General features: G+C 38.9%; 1 protein-coding gene across 1 annotated transcript; it reads right to left on the reverse strand.

The window, feature by feature from the left end:
* Window positions 1-7,140: 7,140 nt before the first annotated feature.
* On the reverse strand, window positions 7,141-20,995 carry LOC119772119. The gene is made up of 7 exons (XM_038268422.1): window positions 20,928-20,995; window positions 19,576-19,929; window positions 18,833-19,186; window positions 15,442-15,795; window positions 11,403-11,747; window positions 9,720-10,043; window positions 7,141-7,172 (listed from the first exon to the last, which is right to left on the reverse strand). Exons 1-7 carry the CDS (start codon window positions 20,980-20,982, stop codon window positions 7,141-7,143), a joined length of 1,818 nt encoding a protein of 605 aa, XP_038124350.1. The 5' UTR covers window positions 20,983-20,995.
* Window positions 20,996-21,294: the final 299 nt, after the last annotated feature.

Here is a 21,294-nt window from a genome sequence, read left to right on the forward strand (position 1 = left end):
GCTAATCATGTTTTGGGTGTACTATTCCTTTAATTTCTTATAACTCCACCCTCTTTCTTGAGCACCATTTCTGACTCTTCTGTCCTGATGAAATGCTTGACACCATTCTTACACTTTAAAATCCAATTAGTCATCGTTACTTTAAAAAAGCATGCAAACTGGTAGCACCTACTAAAATAAGTGCAGTGAACTAGGTTATTTAGGTTGTGCTCACTAGAGCTTCGTTTCTAGTGTACAGTTAGTTTAACCATCGAATATATTTACTTCATAACTTAGTTTAGATATGCCTTTGTCTTATTTAAGGCTACTCAGAATAAAAATTTAATATACTTAATGGTTGCATGGGAAATTTACAGTTTATTCATTGGTCCATTGTCTGCAGCTTAATCGATCAGGGCCGCAGTGAGGCTGGTGCAAATATCCAGCAGTCTATGGAAGAAAGGTAGGTTCCACCCTACAAGTCACCAGGGCAACACAGATACACATAACCATGCACAGACACTCACACCTAAGGACAATTTAGAGACACCAGTTAACCTAACAATCATGTTTTTGGACAGAGGGAGGGAGCTGGAGTACCCAGAGAGAACCCACACATGCACAGGGAGAAACATGCCAACTCCATGCAGAAAGACTGGAAATCAAACCCTGGACCTTCTTGCTGCAAGGAAGCAGTAAACTGCTCCACCATGGTGGCCACTGTTAGCTCATCTTATTGAAGATTTTTCAAATCCTCCTCCATCAGATCCTTTTGCTCACCAGCTCTCAGACTAGTCACTAATGCCAGATTATTATGACCCACCGGTAAGTTTAATCCTGCATTCCTGGTACTTGCCTGTCTGTCTGATTCTGACCTGATTCTGGCTCCTGATTCTCTGAGTCTGCCTGAACCCTATTGGACCTGTCATAGTTTTTTTTTTTTTAATCTCTGACCTGTTTTCTGTGCCCTGACGTCGCGCTCGGATTCTCCCCTGGATTGTCTCTGAATCTTGGATAACGTTACTCTGACTTTGGACCTTTTCTCATATTCCGAACCCTGGTTTGTCCCCTTGATTATGCTGCCTGTCTCTGCTCTAATGGATCTGAGCTTGTATATTCCCCTGGACAAACCATTAACTCGATTAATCCCCCAAACCAACCCGGACAGTTTCTGGAATTTGCTTAGGTTCACCAGTGAGATACAACACCATCCGGCATTTTCAGAAAGTGTCAAAGGGTGTGTCCGAACGTCCGCCCTAACCCCTTAATCACTATATAGAGCAGGGACTATATATTGGACTTTATAGTTACCTCAGATAACTGACATTCAGACAGATGATCACTACTTTTCGCTCCCCGTTAATCTCGTAACTTTACCTCCCCGCATGGTGCCTGCACCATCTTTGTTTTTTCTCGCCCTCACAGCAAATCTCATATTGCTTTGCGAGAAGAGCACTTGCAAAGCAATCTGGGATATATCTGCTCATCTGGGGACCGTGGATGATCACAATTTTTCAAGGTGCCTTGAGGGAAATTTCGAGTCCACAACTTTTTACTCCATTAGATGTTCGGACACTCAGCACCACTATATAGTGCCCTATATGTGTCATGATTTGCCATAATAGCTCATCTTAATTATTCATGACTTTCACCTGCTTAACTCAGTTTGGCTCCTAATTGTCACCCATCTCAGCCACCTGCCGTTCTCCCTTATATTGGGCTCAGTTCCAGCTATCAAGGCCAGATCATTGTTTTGTGTTTTGTGTTCGGTTCTGCTAGTTTTAGTTAGTTCCAAGGTTTGTATCCTGGTTTCTGGCAGCCAGTGGGGTAAGAGGGTTTTTGTGACTTTCTTTTCTTCTGATCGTGTCCTGGTCCTTCTTCGTGGAGCCCTCGGGGTTTTGGCTTGGAACCTGGAGAAGATCAATTTTATTTCCGTAAGCCTAGCTCCAAGGAGAAGACCAGTTTAAAGCTGTGCTAAAATCCTATTACAATTTCTTGTCTCTGTTCTCTCAACCACTGATCATGCCTGTCTGCATCTGTGCGTGTCTGTGTGGGCAAGCTTCTGGACCCGTGAGACTCTGAACCTGCCTGTCTGCTCTGTGGATTCCTGGAAGTCTGGATCTCTTTGTTCCTGTTTGGGTGGAAACCTTTGATAGAGCAGAGGTTTCCTGGACTCCTGAACTGTTCCTGCCTGCTCTGTCTTACCCTGACCTGGATCGGCTTCCTACAACTTCTCCAGGGCTGCAGCATCAGGGACACTCTGGGCGACGCACGCCGCGTCTGGTTGCCACCCATCGGCTGCAGTGCAGCTCTTTCTATAGAGATGGACTGAACTGTGAAAGCAGGTAAGTGACTCACTGAGATTATCATCTTCTCTCAGATGATCATAGTCACTTACCTGTGTTTCTTTCCCCAGAGTGTGAGTGAATGAATCCACAGCGGTGCACTCCTGTTCTGTCTATGTTTTCATTTTAATAAACGTTTTGAACTTTCCTACAGATTGTCTCACTTTGAATACTGGTCCATCTGTCCCATTTTATGACAATATAATGATTAGAGTGGATGTTTGGACAAAGCCAAAGTTTGTTCCTTAACATTGTGAAGTTCCGGTTGCTGACTCTGGTAAATCCTTTCTGACTTGCAACAGTTTCACATTCTAACAATCTGTTAACACTTCTCTTTCGTTTTTAGGTCAATACAGTTAAAACAAGAAAATGTTTTATTTTTCTTCTATTTATATTACAGTGAATGAGATCTAAGGCTGTGGCTGAATATTTTAAAAACCACAGATTGGTGTAACTTTTAGATGTAGTAGTTTAGTAGTTTTAAGCCCCATAGGTTTTCCTCTTGCATGTGAAAACTAATGTCTTAATGAAATATTACTACTTTTACTTTTTAAGAAGCTTAAGGGAATTTCCAAACAACCAATAACAACATTAGAGGTCCTTATTCAGGCAACATTTATTATTCTTTCTGAGGGAGAACAGATGAGGTATTTGCCAATTTTCTGTCTGTCCGATTATGCAAAAGATTTCACTATCTATGTAACACAAGCGAAGAGCTTAAAGAGATTCACAAACAGTCTAACCAAACAAGTTACGGACAGCGTGGAACAAACGCAAAACAGCCTTTAACCTACAGCAGTCTGGCTCCCTTTTTTTTTTTACATCTTACACTGAAAAACAGTGTCTCAGGCATCAGTAGGATAAGTAAGAAAGTAAATAACTAATTAAGGGTTAATACATATAAAACCCTTTCACAGAGATCGGCGTCACAAGGTGCTTTACAAACATTTAGAACAGAATAAAATAAGGTAAAACAGTATAAAACAACATTGAATGGACATAGTAAAACAGCTGAAACGCTGGATTCTTGAGACCCGCTCTTAAAAGCATCCATAGCCTTGTCTTTCACCTGAGCAAATACTTTTGTGACATTCAACCCCCCCTCAAAAAAACCAAAAATAACAGCTTACGATAACGTCTTAAAATGGAGGAAATGAGGAAAAGATGGATACACTTTTCTTTCCCTGTCATAGACATGCTGTGAGAAATAAGTTCTGCTCAGACGATGTGTTGAGAAAAAGCAGCAAGAACCTCCAAAACAGATCTGGGAAAAGAGAATGAGGTCATTTAATGACCTTCAGTTTATGCTGGATTGCCAATCTGTAATCCAACATAAACAGTTCTCGGTTATCTCAGTCTCCCTTATCCTGTTTTGGTGTTTTCCAATCGTTTTGCTTACATTTTGACATCTAAACAAAGATTTAATTGACTTAAATAATAAATAAAACATTTAATGACATAGTTTGATGCAGACAAACTTGAAAAAGTAAGATTACATTTGGTCTTTATTCCAGGAGATCATTTCTGTTCAGTGTGATGTCATGTTTGAGGCCTACCAACAGTGATATGTCTGAATTTTAATTTCACATGGTTTATCTTCTAAGTTGTCAATAAAATATATTATCTAGTAACATAGAATCACAGCAAAATTTGCATCCTTTATAATCCCGTCGTCTCTTCAGTGCTTTCCTGTTTCTCTCGTTCTCTCATCTTCTTGGTGTTTCTCTCCACTTTTTAATGTATTGCTTCATTCTCATATGCAGCTGAATCTGAAACAAACCACCAGTCAGATTAATGTAATGACAGCTAATCAGATGCTTCAAACAACCGGCTACATCACTGAGTGTGAAGAGCTTTTTCATTACCTCTAATGTCCTTCAGAGCTTTAGACTGTAAGCAGCGGAACAAGAGGAAGGCTGTGATGAGGATCAGGAGGGGCAGGCATCTCAGAGCAAAGATGACATCTTTGTTCAAGAGAACATCAGCAATCTCTCCTCACAAACAAAAGATCAGAAATGCAGAAGTAAGTTTACTAGTCAGGTTATTGTGACAAATAGTCTCACTGCAGGTTGCTGGTCATTTTACCCTTTGGTCAATTTCTTTAAACTCCACTTAATCAGTTACAAAAAAGACCCATCTGTTGTTAGACGTTTCTTGCGGAACATTCTTCACTTCCCACCTTACTGGGGGAATTTTTTATACCCACCGAATGGATTATTTAAAGTTATTTTTCAGTAAATCTTTATGAGCTGTAATAAAACGTGGTTACAAATCATAGATAAATGTATCGCAGCAGAAGGTCGCTTAGTTTTTGTTAAACATTATCAGAGGCGTGCACAGACATTTTGCGGGGCAGGTGCTCAGGGGGGGGGGGGGCACTTTTTAGCGCACGTGGAAAAAAATACACGCATGTTGAATTAAATTTGACTTTTATTTGTAACATTCTCTAAACGTGAGTTTTCAATGGAAAAAAGTCACATCACCAACAGAACAGACTAAAGCATACTTCTTTCATCTGGCTCATCTCCCTGCTCTCCCTCACCCATCTGCTCTCCCTCACCCATCTGCTCTCCCTCACCCATCTGCTCTCCCTCACCCATCTGCTCTCCCTCATCCTGGTCTTTTTCTGTCTCTGTGTCTTCCCTGAACTCTTACTCATCTCCTGTCCTGGTAGATGTTGATGGTATAGAGCTTCCCTGCTGTGACTGGCTACAATATTATAATAATAGTAATAATAATAATAATAATAATAATAGCTTTATCAAATATGCCACATTAGTTTAAATAATGGGCTATTAGGGCAACATGACTGGAAGTCTTGTCACGTGGATATGACTTATGGTAGCCTACAAAATAATAGCTATTTTAATACCTGCTGCACAAACCACTTAAAAATAAAATGTGAACAGCTTTTAAGATTTTCAAATATGATTAACCCTCCTTTCTTGGCATTGTGCTGCAATTACTAAATCAATATAGAATTAAGACAATAAAGAGACCAAAATGTGTTATGTGTTTATGTTGCCTAACTGTTGGGAGCTGGAGAAAATCCCATCTTTCTCCAGCAGAGTCCGCCGTGGATCCTCTGAGGGAGCCTCCTGCACAGCTGCAGCTCATCAAGATCATCAGAGGATCCACTACTTAAGCTGCCTTCAGACCTTACCTCAACGCCGCAGTGTTGTTCCAGTTGGTCAGCGCTAAAGCCTAGATCTCAGTGATTTTCCATGACTCTAATCCCTAGTTGGATTCTAACCTCTGTTTCTGTGCCTCTAGGGAACTCGTGCTTCCTCCGTGAAAGCTCTGGAAGAGCTAACCTGCCGAGCCGACCCTCAGAGCCAAACCCTGAAGATTCTCAGACAACCTCCAAGCAGCTCTGGGCTAGAGCTGGGAAACCAAGGCCAAGGTCTGCTAAAGCTAGACGTGAGACGCTGAAGCAGCTAACGGACTCTGCTACTCAATCCTTCTCCAGAACCAACAGTGACTCTCCCAAAGAGAACCTCAAGAACCCTCAAGGTACTATCTGTGCACCATTGGAAACCCAACCCCGTCAACAGTCCTTAACTGTGCTGTCTCTCACGCAGACTCCGGTGAAACCAGAATCCAGGCCCGAACCAGCCTTCTGCATATTCATTGTGATTGTGCAAATAAACTTGTTAAACTTTTCATCCTGTGTCCGTTAGTGGTGTTCTGCATCTTTGGGTCTCCATTAGAGAACCGATCATGACACTAACAAAACCTATACAACAGAAAACGTTTGTCTTAACACATAGATTTGTACGAAAGAGGCTTAGGGCCACTGAAAAAAAATTCTGACATAAAGTCAGAATTCTGACTTTTTTATTGTCAGAATTCAGTCAGAATTCTGAGAAAAAAGTCAGAATTATGAGATTAAAGTCAGAATTCTGACTTTTTTCCCATACTAAACTGAAATAAAATTTAAAAATCAGTTAACTTATTTTTTTTTCAGTGGCCCTAATCCTCCTCCGTTGATTTGCAATTGCAAACTATACTGAAAGTAAAATAGCATCTTACAAGGAGACAACTAGTTTATCAGGTGACCAGTCGGCAAAAATGCTTGTTTGGTGCTGCTGAATGAGACATTTTAATGCACAACAAAATGATTTTGCTTGATCTGTATATTACCTGGCTAATGGGGCACGGGACAAGCAGCCTGTCAGCGACCGTTCCTGCTATCTTAAGACGCTACTGAACTGCTATGATGCTGCGCATCTGGCATGCCCTGCGGGCGACCGCGCGAGTTCACGTGACAAAGGAAGAGAGAGAGGCTGGTTGGGTGTGCGCAAGGAGGTGACTCATTTCGAGGCATTGTTTCAGTCGTTTTTAATGGCTCAGGTTTTCAATAGATCATTTCAAAACCGACCTCAGTAAAATCTTAATATTATTAATAATAAAAAAAATAAAAAAAACGAGTTTCAAAAGGGCATTTTCTTTGATAAAGTGAAAACTTCCTAGTGCTTTAGCACCACCTAGTGTCTATGTATGCACGCCCCTGCACATTATGACATGTAATGCTTAGTCAGCCCAGCCAATTGGTTTGGATCTTATCAACAGTCAATTATATAGAATAATATTTTAACCTATCATTTTAACATTTGAAAATGAAGATGGCAAAGGTTATGCCAGTCCATAAACGTGGTGACAAGCAAATATTAACAAATTATAGGCCGATATCACTGCTACCACAATTTTCAATAATTCTGGAAAAATTATTTATAAAAAAGCTGGACTCTTTTCTCAATAAAAATCATTTATTTAATAAGCACCAGTACGGCTTCAGGAACAACTGCTCTACAACTTAAGCTGTGATGGAGTTTGTGGAGCACATTGCTGCAGCAGTTGACCAGAGACTTAATAACGTAAGTGTGTTTATTGACTTATGTAAAGCATTTGATACCATTTATCATGCACGACTGTATGGCCTACGGGGGGGTTACATACCAGTGGTTGAAAAGTTATCTAAGTAATAGATTACAATATGTACAAATTGATAACACAAAGTCACAAACAGGCATAGTAAAATTTGGTCTTCCTCAAGGCTCAGTCCTAGGACCTAAATTATTTATACTTTATTTAAATGATATTTTTGCAGTATCCAAAAAACTAAATTTTTGGATACTAAATTTATGGTATTCTCTGGTAATTGGTCCTATAACGATGTAAAGTTATGTATAAATGGAGTTGAAATTGAAAGAGTTTATGAGACAAAACTTTTAGGGATTATTATAGACAACACACTTAGTTGGAAGCCTCACATAGAATATATTAGAAATAAAAACTATTGGAATATTATTTAAAATAAAAGATTTAAAAGATATTAAAGGTTGCATATTATATATTCCTCTTTGGTTATGCCTTATTTGTCTTATTGTTCAGAAGTATGGGGAAATGCAAATAAAACAATTATTGATAAGTTAGTTAAGTCACAAAAAAAAGCTCTAAGGCTTATTAATAAGGTGGGATACTGTGAACCAACTGATAAAGTCTTCATTCAAAGCAACACATTAAAATTCAAAGACATTGTTTATATAAAAATACTGGAAATAATGCATAAAGCAGTGAACAAAAGTCTTCCTTCTGGTATTCAGAAATTATTTAAGTTAAGAGAGAATAAATATAATTTGCGAGGTTTTTTTATATTTGAATGTGCAAAAGAGAAGAGCCAGAAAAAGTCTAGATGAGTTTCAGTTATTGGTGATTGATGATTTAAAGTTATGTCCTTTCTTGGTGAATTTTAAAAGGGCTATAAAATGTAAAATGATAAAATCCTATGTTATGTAGATTTAAATATTTATATACGCAGTAAAGAACCTGGTAGGTTGTAAAGGTTGTAAGTATAAAACAGGGTAAGCTTTGCTTCAGCCTATTCCTTTTTTTTTGGTAAATTGTTGGTTTTGTTTTGTTTTAATATTATTGTTTTGTTGTTTAATGTTGGATTATTTGCTAAAAAATAAAGTGAAAGTGAAGTGAACACAAAAATAAACAGCATACACAAAGAGGGGGTGGGGGGTGGGGGTGCGGCAAACTTCAATTCAGTTTATTTAGAAAGCGCCAATTCACAACACATCATATCACGGAACAAACAGAACCTTAACAAAAACTACTGATGCTAAACAGATAATAAATCTTCAACTACCATCTCTAATATCTTTTTATCTATATATCCAACATTAGATGACACCAGTAGTAAAGCACATGTAGATTTTTTTGTGTAAAATCTTGAGGCATCAAGAGAAGGTTAATCCCAGATGGGATTATCCAAATAGAAAAGTTATCAGTTTCATTGATAAATTTATGTACAAGGGGAGGGGAGGACAACTTTCATACACGACTAGGTTGCACCACTTCCACATGGGGAATTGTTTAACACTCCAGCTAATGTTAAGTATTTTTAGAGGCCTGTGAAAGGATATCTTATTCTTCCTTTTGACACCCAGCATGCATTCAGCGACAGGGGAGTGAAATCTTTTATTCCAAAAGTACAAAATAATTTGGGAAACCTAATAGATCTAAAACAGAGCAAGTTTTGTCCAATTTAATGTCAGACTGTAAGGAAAAGTTTAGTTATCAGGATCCTCTCCTGTGGAACCAACTACATTGGTTGATAGTCCGTGAGGCAGACTTAGACAGATAAATTTTGTCATTTTGTATACACGATTCTATACAAAGGAATTTCATTTTAAACAGGCAGACAACCTTTCTACTTTTAAGGCAAGACTTAAAACTTTCATTTTTGACAAAGCTTACAGTTAGAGTGGCTCAAGTTTTCCCAAGCAATCTCTATAATTATGCTGCTACAGGCTTAAACTGCTGGAGGACGTAGGGACCACTTTTCGTCATTCTGCTAGATTCTATTCTCCCATTCTGCAGTAATCATTAGTTCAACCCCTAACTGTATGTGCTCTTTCATCCTGGGAGCTGGTTCAGAGCTCTTCTACCTAGTTGTGCGTTTCCTGGATTTGCTTTTTGTATCACTGCTTCTTTCTGTATGTCTGCTTCTGTCTCCTTGAACCCCAGTCGGCCTCAGCAGATGGCCGCTCACACTGAGCTTGGTTCTGCTGGAGTTTCCTTCCTGTTAAAAGGTATTTTTCCTCTCTACTGTTGCTTCACAGGTGTGAAGGATTGCTGTCGAGTCAATGATGCAATCAGCTGGTTTTCCTTAGATATTAAACTTTGACTCAATTAGATTGAATGTCTCTGCCTTGACATGAAATGTGCTGTAAATGGGAGCTATACAAATAAAAACTAAAATAAAACTAAATAACTAATAAAACAAAATAAAAATAAAAACTTGTCATTTTTTCCATGTGAAAATTCTTTTGGAAGCATTTGTTTTCACCTTTAGAAAGAAAGATTTGACATGAATTTTATACTCACCGGCGAAACCATGGTGATCTCTGACTTTAACTGTGATGGTTGTGCCATTTCCTTCAACCTCAGTTAGAATGGGTACCTCTACAGAAACCTTGCAGGTGTATCTCCCTGAATCTCTGCTTGTAAAATTAGTTAAGATCAGAAAAGAACAGGCATGCGCCCGCTCATTCTGAGAGATTCCAATGACGGTCCTTTGCTTTATCAGTGTTTGGTTATTCATCCATTTGACACCCACTCGTTGAGCCTTTCCCGTCCAGCAGCAGGAAATTCTTCCATTCTCTCCTTCTTGGACTAAAACATCAGGACTCTGAGTGACAACAAGAGTTTCTGGAGAGACATCATGGAACCATGTTAGATCATACAACACACCCATTGCACGACTTTAGGACAGAATGTAGAAACTGTTGCTGCTTTTGGACTCTTTGGTAGAACATCCATGAACCTAGGCCCTGATAATGTATCAGTTAAATTTTTTCGTCAATATAGAATTAAATTTGTAGGTAAGAGAAAATATTGTGTGGTGGTTTTCCTGCAGCCTGCCTGTTTGATATTTCTGGATAGTTGGATGCTTCCCACTCTCTGCTTCACTCCACCCTGTTAAATACTGTTAATTAACAGGGTGGAGGTCTGTTAGTCACTGTCATTTCTCCCAGCTGTTATCATTCCTATTAATAACTGCCTCTCTGTGTCAATTGTTGCCATTGTGTCACCTTTCCTGCATAACGTTTGTTCCAGTTTCTGTTAACACCTCCCGCCTTTAAAAGTTACTGTGCTCACCCTGTTATCACTGGATGATCAATGACTTCTGACTCTGGTAATGTCTTAGGCTGCCTCTGTCGGTCACCTGTCTGTTCTACCTGCCTCCCGCCTGCTCAAAGCCAATCGTCAGCCTTTTCAGACATTATCCGCTTGCCCCAAGTCTGGCACCAACCAGCCTTTTGGCGATCATCTGCCTCAAGCCTATTCAGACATTGCCTTCCTGCTCAAAGCCTGCAAACAGTCTGTCAGCCAACTTCTGCCTTAACCCTGTTCAGTAATCCACCTTGTTAAAGTCTGCTATCAGCCAGTTCAGCCTTTTACCAGCTTGCTTTTTCCTTCATCTGCTTACTCAACCCTGCTGCCCTCATGTTCAGTCAGTCACCAGTTCAGCATTGCAGAATTTCATTATACGTTTAAGCTGAAGATCCTGTCTGGCTGATTATCAGGTCTCATTTGTTTATAGCATGAAGATCATGTCAATTAGTGGGGTTTTACTGAAATGCTGACACCCTGAGTAACAACTGTATCTTTCTACACATCTCAAAATGAAGATGTCATACATACAACGGAAAGTCATAGCAAATGCACTATAAGCTATTTTAAAGTAAATGATGTCTACATGATTAAAATACTAAAAAGACCAAAGATGGAAGAAAGCTGTAGACCTGCAGCAGGCTGGTAAGAGGGAATCTATAAGAGGCACGTTGCCTGGTGTCGATTAATCAACTTTGGTAGCAACTGAGAGAAATAAAAAAACGTTTGATAATCTCCTTCAATTTAAGCCCACATGAGAACGATTGGCAAAAATACCAGAACTAAGTGGAAGGACTTAATGAATAACAGCTCCCTGCATGTCTTTTTTTTTTTTTTTGGAAGCAATTGGTTTCACCTTTACATTGAAAGATTTCACATGAATGTTTTACTCACCGGCTAAACCATGGTGATGTCTGGCTTTAACTGTGATGGTTGTGCCATTTCCTTCAACTTCCGTTAAAATGGGTAGCCCTACAGACACCTTGCAGATGTACCTCCCTGAATCTCTGCTTGTTAAGTTTGTTAAGATCAGAACGGAACAGACATGCGGCCGCTCATTCTGAGAGACTTCGGGCTCATTAATGACGATCCTTTGCTCTATCAGTGTTTGGTTTTTCATCCATTTGACACCCACCCGTTGAGCCTGTACTGTCCAGCAGCAGGAAATTCTTCCAGTCTGTCCTTCTAGGACTGAAATATCAGGACTCTGAGAAGCAACAAGAGTATTTGAAGAAACACCTGTAGAGAGGCATGATGGAGCAGTGTTAGATCATACAACACACACCTTGCACCATTTCAGAACCAGATGCAGAAACTGATGCTGCTTTTGGACTCTTTGGTAGAACCTTTACTATGGCACTGACGATGTTTGACTTTTCTAATTAGGTTAAAATAGACTAAAAGCTGCAGGTAACGGAAAATATACTACAGTTAGGTTTCATGCATTATTATTATTATTTTGGCTGGTTAGTTGTTTCCCACTCTCTGTTCTACCCTAGTTTACAAATTAAATATTTAGTTTGTTAAATAAATATTTGGATCCAAACTAAATATTTAGTTTGCAAATTAAATATTTAGTGTATTTATTCAATACATTTGCAAATTAAACTCCAAACTTAACTCCAAACTTAGTTTGGAGCAAAATATTTATTTAAAAAAGTAAGATTTTTTATAAATGAATGAATTACATTGCGTAAAAAATGACTTGGAAAAAAATAAACCCCTTATTCTTCTCTGAAAATACACTAAATAGCCAATATTGCTCCTAATTTTGCTTAACAGCTCCACATACATACCTAGTGTGAATTATGGCGGTAAAAAACATTACGCTTTGGAGCTTTTTTTCTCCTAAACAGGATGATCAATCTCTATAACGCCTCCCTCAAGTGATTCAGCCCCCACCCACCCCCCCCAGTAATTAACATTTATGCACTATTTTTGCATGCCACGTATCACTTTACTTGGATTTTCACTTTATTTGGATTTAGTTTTTACATATGCATAGATATACGTACAGATATACGGCCCATGAGAGGAAGAACCTAAAATACCAAGACCTCATCATGGACTGCAAAGACAAAGGCTGGCAAGCATGGCTGTTTCCAGTGGAGGTCGGATGCAGAGGATTCCCAGCACAGTCAATGTGGTCTGTGCTCACTGCACTTGGAATATCTGGCAAGGAGAGGAAGACAGCTGTGCGCAGGATTGGGGAGGCAGCAGAGAGAGCCTCATGCTGGTTGTGGTTTAAGAGGGAGGAGGGGGGCTGGAGGCCTGGAGATGATGGGCAGTGACCTGGCCACCACTGCTGACCCGCCAGCTGGAGGGTGTAGCGGTTAAGGGTCGAAACACCCTGTGAAGGTTGGGCACCGTCTGATGACATCAACTCCAGGCCAAAAACCACCCACAGTCACATTAGGGAGTGACTGTATGTTAGCATCACATGATGTATTCAATAAGTATACAGAAGAGCTATATTTGGATATATTTTATCACTTTTTATTCTTAATTTTTATCTTATTTTTTTTATCTTTATTATATTGTATAGTTGGATGTGTGTATATATTATATAAAACTGTAAGTGGAGCATTTAACAAAAGTAATTTCTCTCTGGGATTATTAAAGTATTTCTGATTCTGACTGACTCATATTGAGGTAAGAATGAACTAGGTCATTTATTGCATGTTTTTAGGCGAATAACATTAAAGATGGAATTAGCTGCGGTCTTCTAACATAACAATGATGCCAAACAAACTACACGGTCAACAAAGCAGTGGCTCTGGAAAAAGCAGCTCAATGTGTTTGGGTGGCCTAAGCAGTTCACCAGACCTCAACCCCATAGAAAAGTTGTGAGGGAGTTGAAAGGCGGCCTGGCACAGTGACAGACCGAAAATATTACTCCTACAGAAGAGATCTGATGAAGGAATTGGCATAAATACCACATATAGAAGGCTTTCCTGTCCTCGAGGTCCAATTACCTAGATATTTTACATCCACACTTAAATAAACTCTCTAAATTACCTCCTTAGTGAGCATTCAAGCCATGGGCGTAGGTTTGCATAGGGACCATAGCGACATGTCCCTACCAACATTTTGGTCAGACCTACTTGTCCCTACCAACAATAAGATGTGAATAACATGTTTATAATTTACAATACAGCTTGGTTGCAGCAGTAGAGGGGATGGAGAATATTGACAGACAAAAAAATGTTTGCTTATATATTTTTTTACAATCGTATTGGTATATTTCCTGCTCTAAGTGGGTCGCTCTGTGAGCTAAAGACATGTTTTAGAGTCTCCATATACCAGTTAACGATTAATCGATTACTAAATTTGTTGACATTTCAATAATTGATTATTCTGATTAATTGTTTCAGCCCAAGATAAAATACATGATATGGGTTAAATAGAGTAACTATACAATACATTTATTTGGTGTCCCTCGAATCTATTATTTTGCTTTATTTCATGATACAGAGAGAATATTTAAAAGATAAGTGTGGGTTTTACTTCTGTACAATTGTATATCTTCAAAAGAAAAAACAGGATAAATCCAGATATAACAGACATATTTAGACTATATTTTGTTAAATAGGCACAGATTTACCTACTGTCTTAATCGCTTGTAATTTCAAATGCAAACCTTTTCAAAGTGGAAAAAAAAGTCATAATTCTTCATTCATCAGAGCCGATGATGCTTCAAATATTGATAAACAGCATCTAGCGTGTGTAGCGCTTATAACATTTATACAAATATAGCAAGAAATGCTGCTTTTCTTTTTAAGCAAAATACACCCTGATTTTCACGTCAAGCATGAAAAACAGTAACCTGACTCCGCCAGATGGATTTGCTCCGCATATCCATCTGGAAACCTTCCGTTGAAGTAATTTTGGGAAGGGGCGAAAATACTGGTTAGCTGATTGGCCTATGTTGGTGATAGACGGGCCAAATAAACCAATCAGATCAACGAAGCATATGACGTACTGACAGACAGGCTACTCTTGCTGAAACCAGTCGGGAGAAGAGCAAAAACATCTTTTCCTCTGAGAAAAGCCTCCAGAGCAGTGTTTTGCTCTTCTTTCAGTGAAGAAATACTCTGTAATTCCGATAAAACTTGCTCGATAGCCACGCTAATCATCGGCTGAAGCCGCCATGTTCTTTAGACTGAACTGTCACGCTTCTCGTTGCGTCACACCTCAACCCGCCTCAAAGCCAACGCTGATTGGACGTTCGTTTGATGAACGGCTCCAAATTTTCTTCAACGGAGAGTCTCCAGACTGATTAGCGAACCTTGAAAGCTCGCAAGATCAGGATGGTCTCACGAGGCTATCAAAACAGAGCATGCATAACTTTTGCATATGGCCAATTACATCAGACAAATAGAGTCCCTACTGAAGTTGAAATCAAACCTACGCCCTTGATTCAAGCTCTCCAGAATCTGATGAATGACCTGATGATTACACTCGTGTTGAAGCAGAGACGTATCTAAAGAGTGCAGGACACCTGACCTCGAAGACAGGAAATGAGAAGTCTAAGGTACTGTGTGTGCAAACCTATTAAAAACTCACAGGAAATGTTGACCTATTTCATTTGCAACAAAGGTTATGCTACAAATTACTGAGTTGCCTTTTTGTTTTTGACCAAATAAACCTTTCCCCCCATAATTTACAAATAAATCCATTGGAAATTTTACAGTGTGATTTTCTGTATTTCTTTTTCTCATTTTGTCTCACAGTTGAAGTGAATCTATGGTCTAAATTATAAACCTCTGTCATATTTCTAAGTAGGAGAACTTACACAATTAGTGACAGACTAAATACTTTTTTGCCAATCTGTGTATTAATTATGTTTATTTTTATTTTTCACAGCAAGCTTCTGATAAAACATTTTATCTATTAGTGTCAGAGAATGTGCAGCAGATGTATGTGTGCTTACCAGCTTCTGCATTGTTAGTTGAGGTCTTTCTGGCTGTAACTGTAATTATTGTCCCATTTCCTTCAATTTCAGTTAAATTTGGGAACTCTACAGAAACCTTGCAGACGTATCTTCCTGAATCTCTGCTTTTGATTTTTGAGAAAGTCAAAACCGAACAGGTATTTGCCTGATCGCTCTGAGAGACTGTAGACTGGTTGACGACATTCTCGTATTTTATTAATGTTTGATCTTTCAGCCATTTGACGCCGAATCCTTGAGCTTTTCCCATCCAGCAGCAGGAGATGTTTTCAGACTCGCCTTCTGGGACAGAAGCATCAGGACTCTGAGTAACAACAAGTACGTCTGAGGGAAACCCTGTAGAGAGAGATGATGGAGCAGTGATACATGATTAATCTTTTCCAAAATAATTTAATTTATAAAAACAATCTTTAAAGTGATTCATGTGTATAAGTCAGGTGAGGGTAAGCAGCTTTCCCTCGCAATATCTACTATTATTGTATATTCACTTGATTTCCGAATAACTCGAGTTAGTTACACCGGGGTGTAACTAATTCGAGTTATTTGAGTTAGTTACCTTGTAGGGGTGTAAATTAGAATGGCTTTGGTGATAAGATATAGCCTGGGTGCCATTCCGAACTTAGTCCCGCCCACAACGTTTGAGGTCGGGAAGTAGTAGCGCGAGTAGTAGTTGCTCAGTAGTAGCGCGAGTATGCTCGCACAATATCTGGCGGGCCAATCAAATTGTCAGGGCGGGCTTTATACAATGATGGACAGATGATCAACAGTAATGTGATCAACCACGTCACCAAAGCGCGCTGGGGTGACAACAACAATGGCTGCCGCTGGAGAGTTGAGGTGAGTAGATTCTGTTATTAGGTCTGTTCTAGAAGATATCAACAGCAAATTAATTTTAAAAGAGGAACAGAGAAACGCGATCAAGGCTCATCTTCTTATTCTAGGCGTGCAACTGCACGCTTTGATTTTTGTTGACAACAACTATGCATCGCTTAACATACGTCTCGCACTCCGTTGCTCTTATTGGTTGTAGGTCTGTCCAATTGAGTGCAGAGGCATTTTTTTTCCTGGTTCGTTCAAAACACGCCCGATAATCACAGCCCTATGGAGCAGTATCAGACTCATATTCTGACTAGAATTGAGTAGGACTACGTCAGGCTAGATAAGATATGAATCACAATTGAACTGTCATGAGACAATGTAATCCGATATATCCTGATACATTAACATCGGCAACAAAACTTGATATTTATAATGATATAGCTCTGTAAAACCTCACAATATCTTGCCGTTAACTGTGGCTGGTGCAGGAGATAGATAATAGGTTCTTGGGTGGTGTGCTGCCAACTAGTGGCTGGAGGTTAATGAGTTTTACAGAAGTAAGACAATAACATGGATGTTTTAATATAGATATTTTCACATTTAAGATCCATTCAGAATCATTGAAATCCATGCCAATATTGTCTAAAGAAATCTTGCAAAATTTGACAGAATATTTTTTTTTTGTCCTGCTTTGCTAATATAGCCCAAGGAATCAAAGTCGCAGCAATAACCCAACAGATTTACCTTCACAAGCAGACCGTTATGATTGTTGCCATAAGGTCTTGCTTGATACTTGTTTAAGAACCTTTATTGAAATAGATTTAGGGAGTAAAATTGTATATGACGGACATGGAGACGGAAAGAGAGTGAGAAAGAAAGAGGGGATAAGAACTAATGGGAGAAAAAAAATTGAAAGAGACAGGAAAGAGTGCATTAAAAGAGAAAATAATACAACACAGCAAAAAATGGACAACACTGAAGATATATTGTAACTCCTAGAAGTCTGCTTCTATACCTGTACTGTATAAGACGAGAGGTATAGAACACAGAGAGCATAAAAACAGCAAAAAGAAGACAACAGACAACCAAAGAAATGAAAAGTAATTTCCCTCTGGGATTATTAAAGTATGTCTGATTCTGATTCTGATAAAAATGCTTCCAGAGCAGTGGGTATTTCTAAGATATCTATATGTGTAGAAGGCAAAACCTGTTGTGATTAAACAATATTATCAAGGGTTGTATATATCTGCAGCTGCAACTTAATATTTTATATTAATGTGTATCTTTGAATACCTGGAACCAAACTTCCATGGTATGTATGCATGTCCATGCTTGTGAATTAAGGATTTACAAAGCTTCTTCAGAGGGAAACTATGCTCAATAGCAGGTGTGGGCGGCCCCAGACTCGCTCTACAGGGTCCATGACCAATAAAGAGGCAACACAAGTCCCAGATATTCCACCTCAGATGACTGGGACACAATGAGGGCAAACATAGGGATGGCCGCACCCATCAGAGAAGGGAGGACGAGAGCACCCGGGGCCCGACCCTAGAGGAGGCAAACCCCAAAGGAGCCCAGTCCCTGAGGGGCCATGGTGCTGAGATCCCAAGGGGCCATGGCAGCAAGCCAATGGGCTCAGTCGGGGACCGGTCACACCTAAGGTGGACCCGGATGATAGCACAAGGTCCAAAGGTCCGAGGCCCTTTGGCGCACCACCCTCTAGTGGGGAACCCAAAGGGCCAGGAGGGTCAGTGCTGGCCCTGCAGCCACCAGAAAAGAGATGGTGCAAACTGGAGTACTCAACCCTGCACCTAGAGAACCATCAGCGTGCCAAGATAACCAGGCACCTCTCATCTGCTCGGAGAATAAGAAATGGAAGGAGACACTCCCCGCTCATACTTGGGGCTCAGGATGTTCCAGTAGGTGGGAGGGTAGGCAAACACTCATGCCTCCACCCAACACATGGGGAGGTATAACACACCCCTGCATTCCCCTCCCTTACTGACAGTGTGTCCCCTCTAGGGGAGCCCCTGCAGGATGATGTATACATTATGTTTACCGTCAATTTAATGGCCCCAGTGCCTGCAGGGGTGCAGATGGACCCTAAACGTGGCCAGACTCTACAACAGCCACCAGTCCACAAAGCAGGTGACACATCCAGGGTCAAGACCAACCAATAATTATTTTTTCATTTACTTCGAGTGGGTAGAGTAGCAGAAAAGGTTATTTCAGTAAAGTTGAAACACTTTACAAATATTACAAATAGTAGACGTAAAAGTACATAGTACAATAAAAGTACTCCTAAAAGTACAATTTACAGTTTTACTTAAATGCCAAAGACTGTTTTTACAGATGTTTCTTTAGGTGCCTTTGTCACTTAATCTGCACAGGACAGAATTAAATACATGATGCATTATGTAGAAAGCTATTTTCAATTGTTTAAATGTAATTTGCTGTGTTAAACACAATATACATCTGACAACACTGTAAAACACAGTTTAATCATGAACCCAACACAGTTAGCCTGCAGTATGTTAACAGCACATGTACTCACCTTTTTCTGTACTGGTAGTTGCGGTCTCTCTGGCTGTTACGGTGATAGTTGTACCATTTCCCTTAATTTCAGTTAAAACAGGAACCTCTACAGAAACCCTGCAGACGTATCTTCCTGAATCTCTGCTTGTGATTTTAGCTAAAGTCAGGACTGAACAGGTTTGAGCCGACTCATTCTGAGAGACTCTAAACTGAGTTATGACGGTCTCATCTTTTATTAAGGTTTGGTTTTTCAGCCATTTGACGCCGACTCTTTGAGCCGTCCCAGACCAGCAGCAGGAGATTCTTCCAGTCTCTCCTTCTACGACAGAAACGTCAGGGCTCTGAGTTACACCAAGTATTTCTGAGGACAAGCCTGTAGAGAGACATGAAGGAACAGTGTGCGGTCATTTAGTAAAAACACAGAAATCGATGCTGGTTTTAGACTCTTTAGAAGCACCGACTGTTTTTAACTTCATTTGCAGAATATATACAGAATACAAGATCAAAATTTGCATTAATTTCTGGGGTTTACTGACACCGGAAGTAAAAAGTGCACTTTTAGAAACATCTGAAGAAAGAGAGACAACATATACGATGAAATCACATGCATAATGCATCATGTAGAAATATTAAGATGAAGGAAAATGACCTTTAATACATAGCTAAAATGTGTCAAACCAAACAACAAATATATATTATATATCAATAACTGTCTATATGCAGTTAGGCTGCAAAATGTGCATCAGGTGAGACTTTTATTACCTGCTATGGTGTCTTTATCTGGCGTCTCTCTGGCTGTAACTGTGATGGTTGTACCATTTCCTTCACCTTTAGCTAAAACTGGTATCTCCACAGAAACCTTGCAGATGTATCGCCCCGAATCTCTGTATGTGATCCTTGCAAAGATCAGAACTGAACAGGTATTTCCCTGCTCATTCTGAGAGCTGATAGACTGATTAATGAATTTCTGATTTTTGATCAAAGTTTGGCTTTTCAGCCATTTGACGTCAACTCTTTCAGGAGTGCCTTTCCAGCAGCAGGAGATGCTTCCGGTTTCACCTTCTTGGACAGAAACATCAGGAGTCTGAGTAACAACAAGTGAGTCTGAAGAAAGACCTGGAAAGAGACATGAGGTTTTTAATAACAATTAGATCATTTTTATTCACTTGGAACATCATACTTTGTCTCAAGGTTCCTGATTTTTGCTTATTAGATAACATTCACAGTTAAAGATCAAATATTAAAAAAAATATGAGGAATGTTTCTAAGACTTAGAGAAACAAATAATCAAACAAATATACTGAAATGTATTTATTACCGGTAAAGTCATTGGAAGACAATACAGTCATAAAAAGCATGTCTAGTAGGCGAAACGGACAAAGAAATAATTTAATTTAAAAAATGCTATTATATTTTTTGTTTGCTGTTATTGAACTTTATCTTATCACTAGGCATACGAATCTAAATATGCCTTTTTTAATGTTTTCATGTGGTACCTTTTGCATGAATAATTAGTCCAGTATCTTTGTTGTACCTTTTGCTGCACACATCAACAAAGTGTGACATCATTTATATACAATACCACTAAAGTGTGACATAAATTATGACAAAATGTAAGATTTCTGATAGATCTTATCTTTAGGATGGTTATTTTCTTCAAAGAAAGAGTGGAACAACTTTTTTCAGTTTCACCTGAAATTATTTTTGTTTTCTATAAGTTTATCAATTATACACTGCAAAAACGATATATAAATAAGTAAAAGATTCTTAAATTAAGTGTATTTACCCTTAATTTAAGTAGGTAAATAAGATGATTTGCCAATGGAATTAATGTTTTTACTCTTAAAATAAGATAATTAGATAATATGCACTTGAAATAATTTAAATAATAATTGTTTTTTTATATTAAATGCAAATTGTCTTGTTCCATTGGCAAAGAGTCTCACTTACCTCCTCAGTTCAAGACAAGATGCACTTAAGAAAAAATTACTAATGTAGATTTCAATTTAAAAAATTTAAAAATCAATATTAGTTTGTTTAAAAACTGCAAATCTGCATCCCTCTATAGAGTTACTTATTGTATGATATATTCTAATATATTAGTCGTAACTTACTCTGAGAAAACCAGGCATAGAGCAGCAGTAGATTGCTGAGTAGAAACGTCCTCATGCTTTAGTTTTCAGCTGAATAGTGATTCTGGTCTGTTTGCCGTTTATGACTATAGATAAAAAAAGAAGACTGTTAAACCACTGAGCGTTTCGTTCTCTAGTTGAAAGGACACATATACTTTCAGTTCATTTCTCTCTCCAGTAAACAGCCACAGTGACAAGGTGCTTAAGGTTACTCTTTTTGGGCTGATTTTTAATTGTTATTAAGTTTATAATTACCATTAAAGGACAGATGAAGCAAATGTTTGGTAGAGTTGTTGGAAGACAATTAGGGCGGAAAAATATGGGGAAGCCTAAAAAGTAAGAATACCTG

Source organism: Cyprinodon tularosa, unplaced genomic scaffold, assembly GCF_016077235.1.
Source record: "Cyprinodon tularosa strain WSP-4 unplaced genomic scaffold, ASM1607723v1 ctg70, whole genome shotgun sequence".
Taxonomy (NCBI): domain Eukaryota; kingdom Metazoa; phylum Chordata; class Actinopteri; order Cyprinodontiformes; family Cyprinodontidae; genus Cyprinodon; species Cyprinodon tularosa.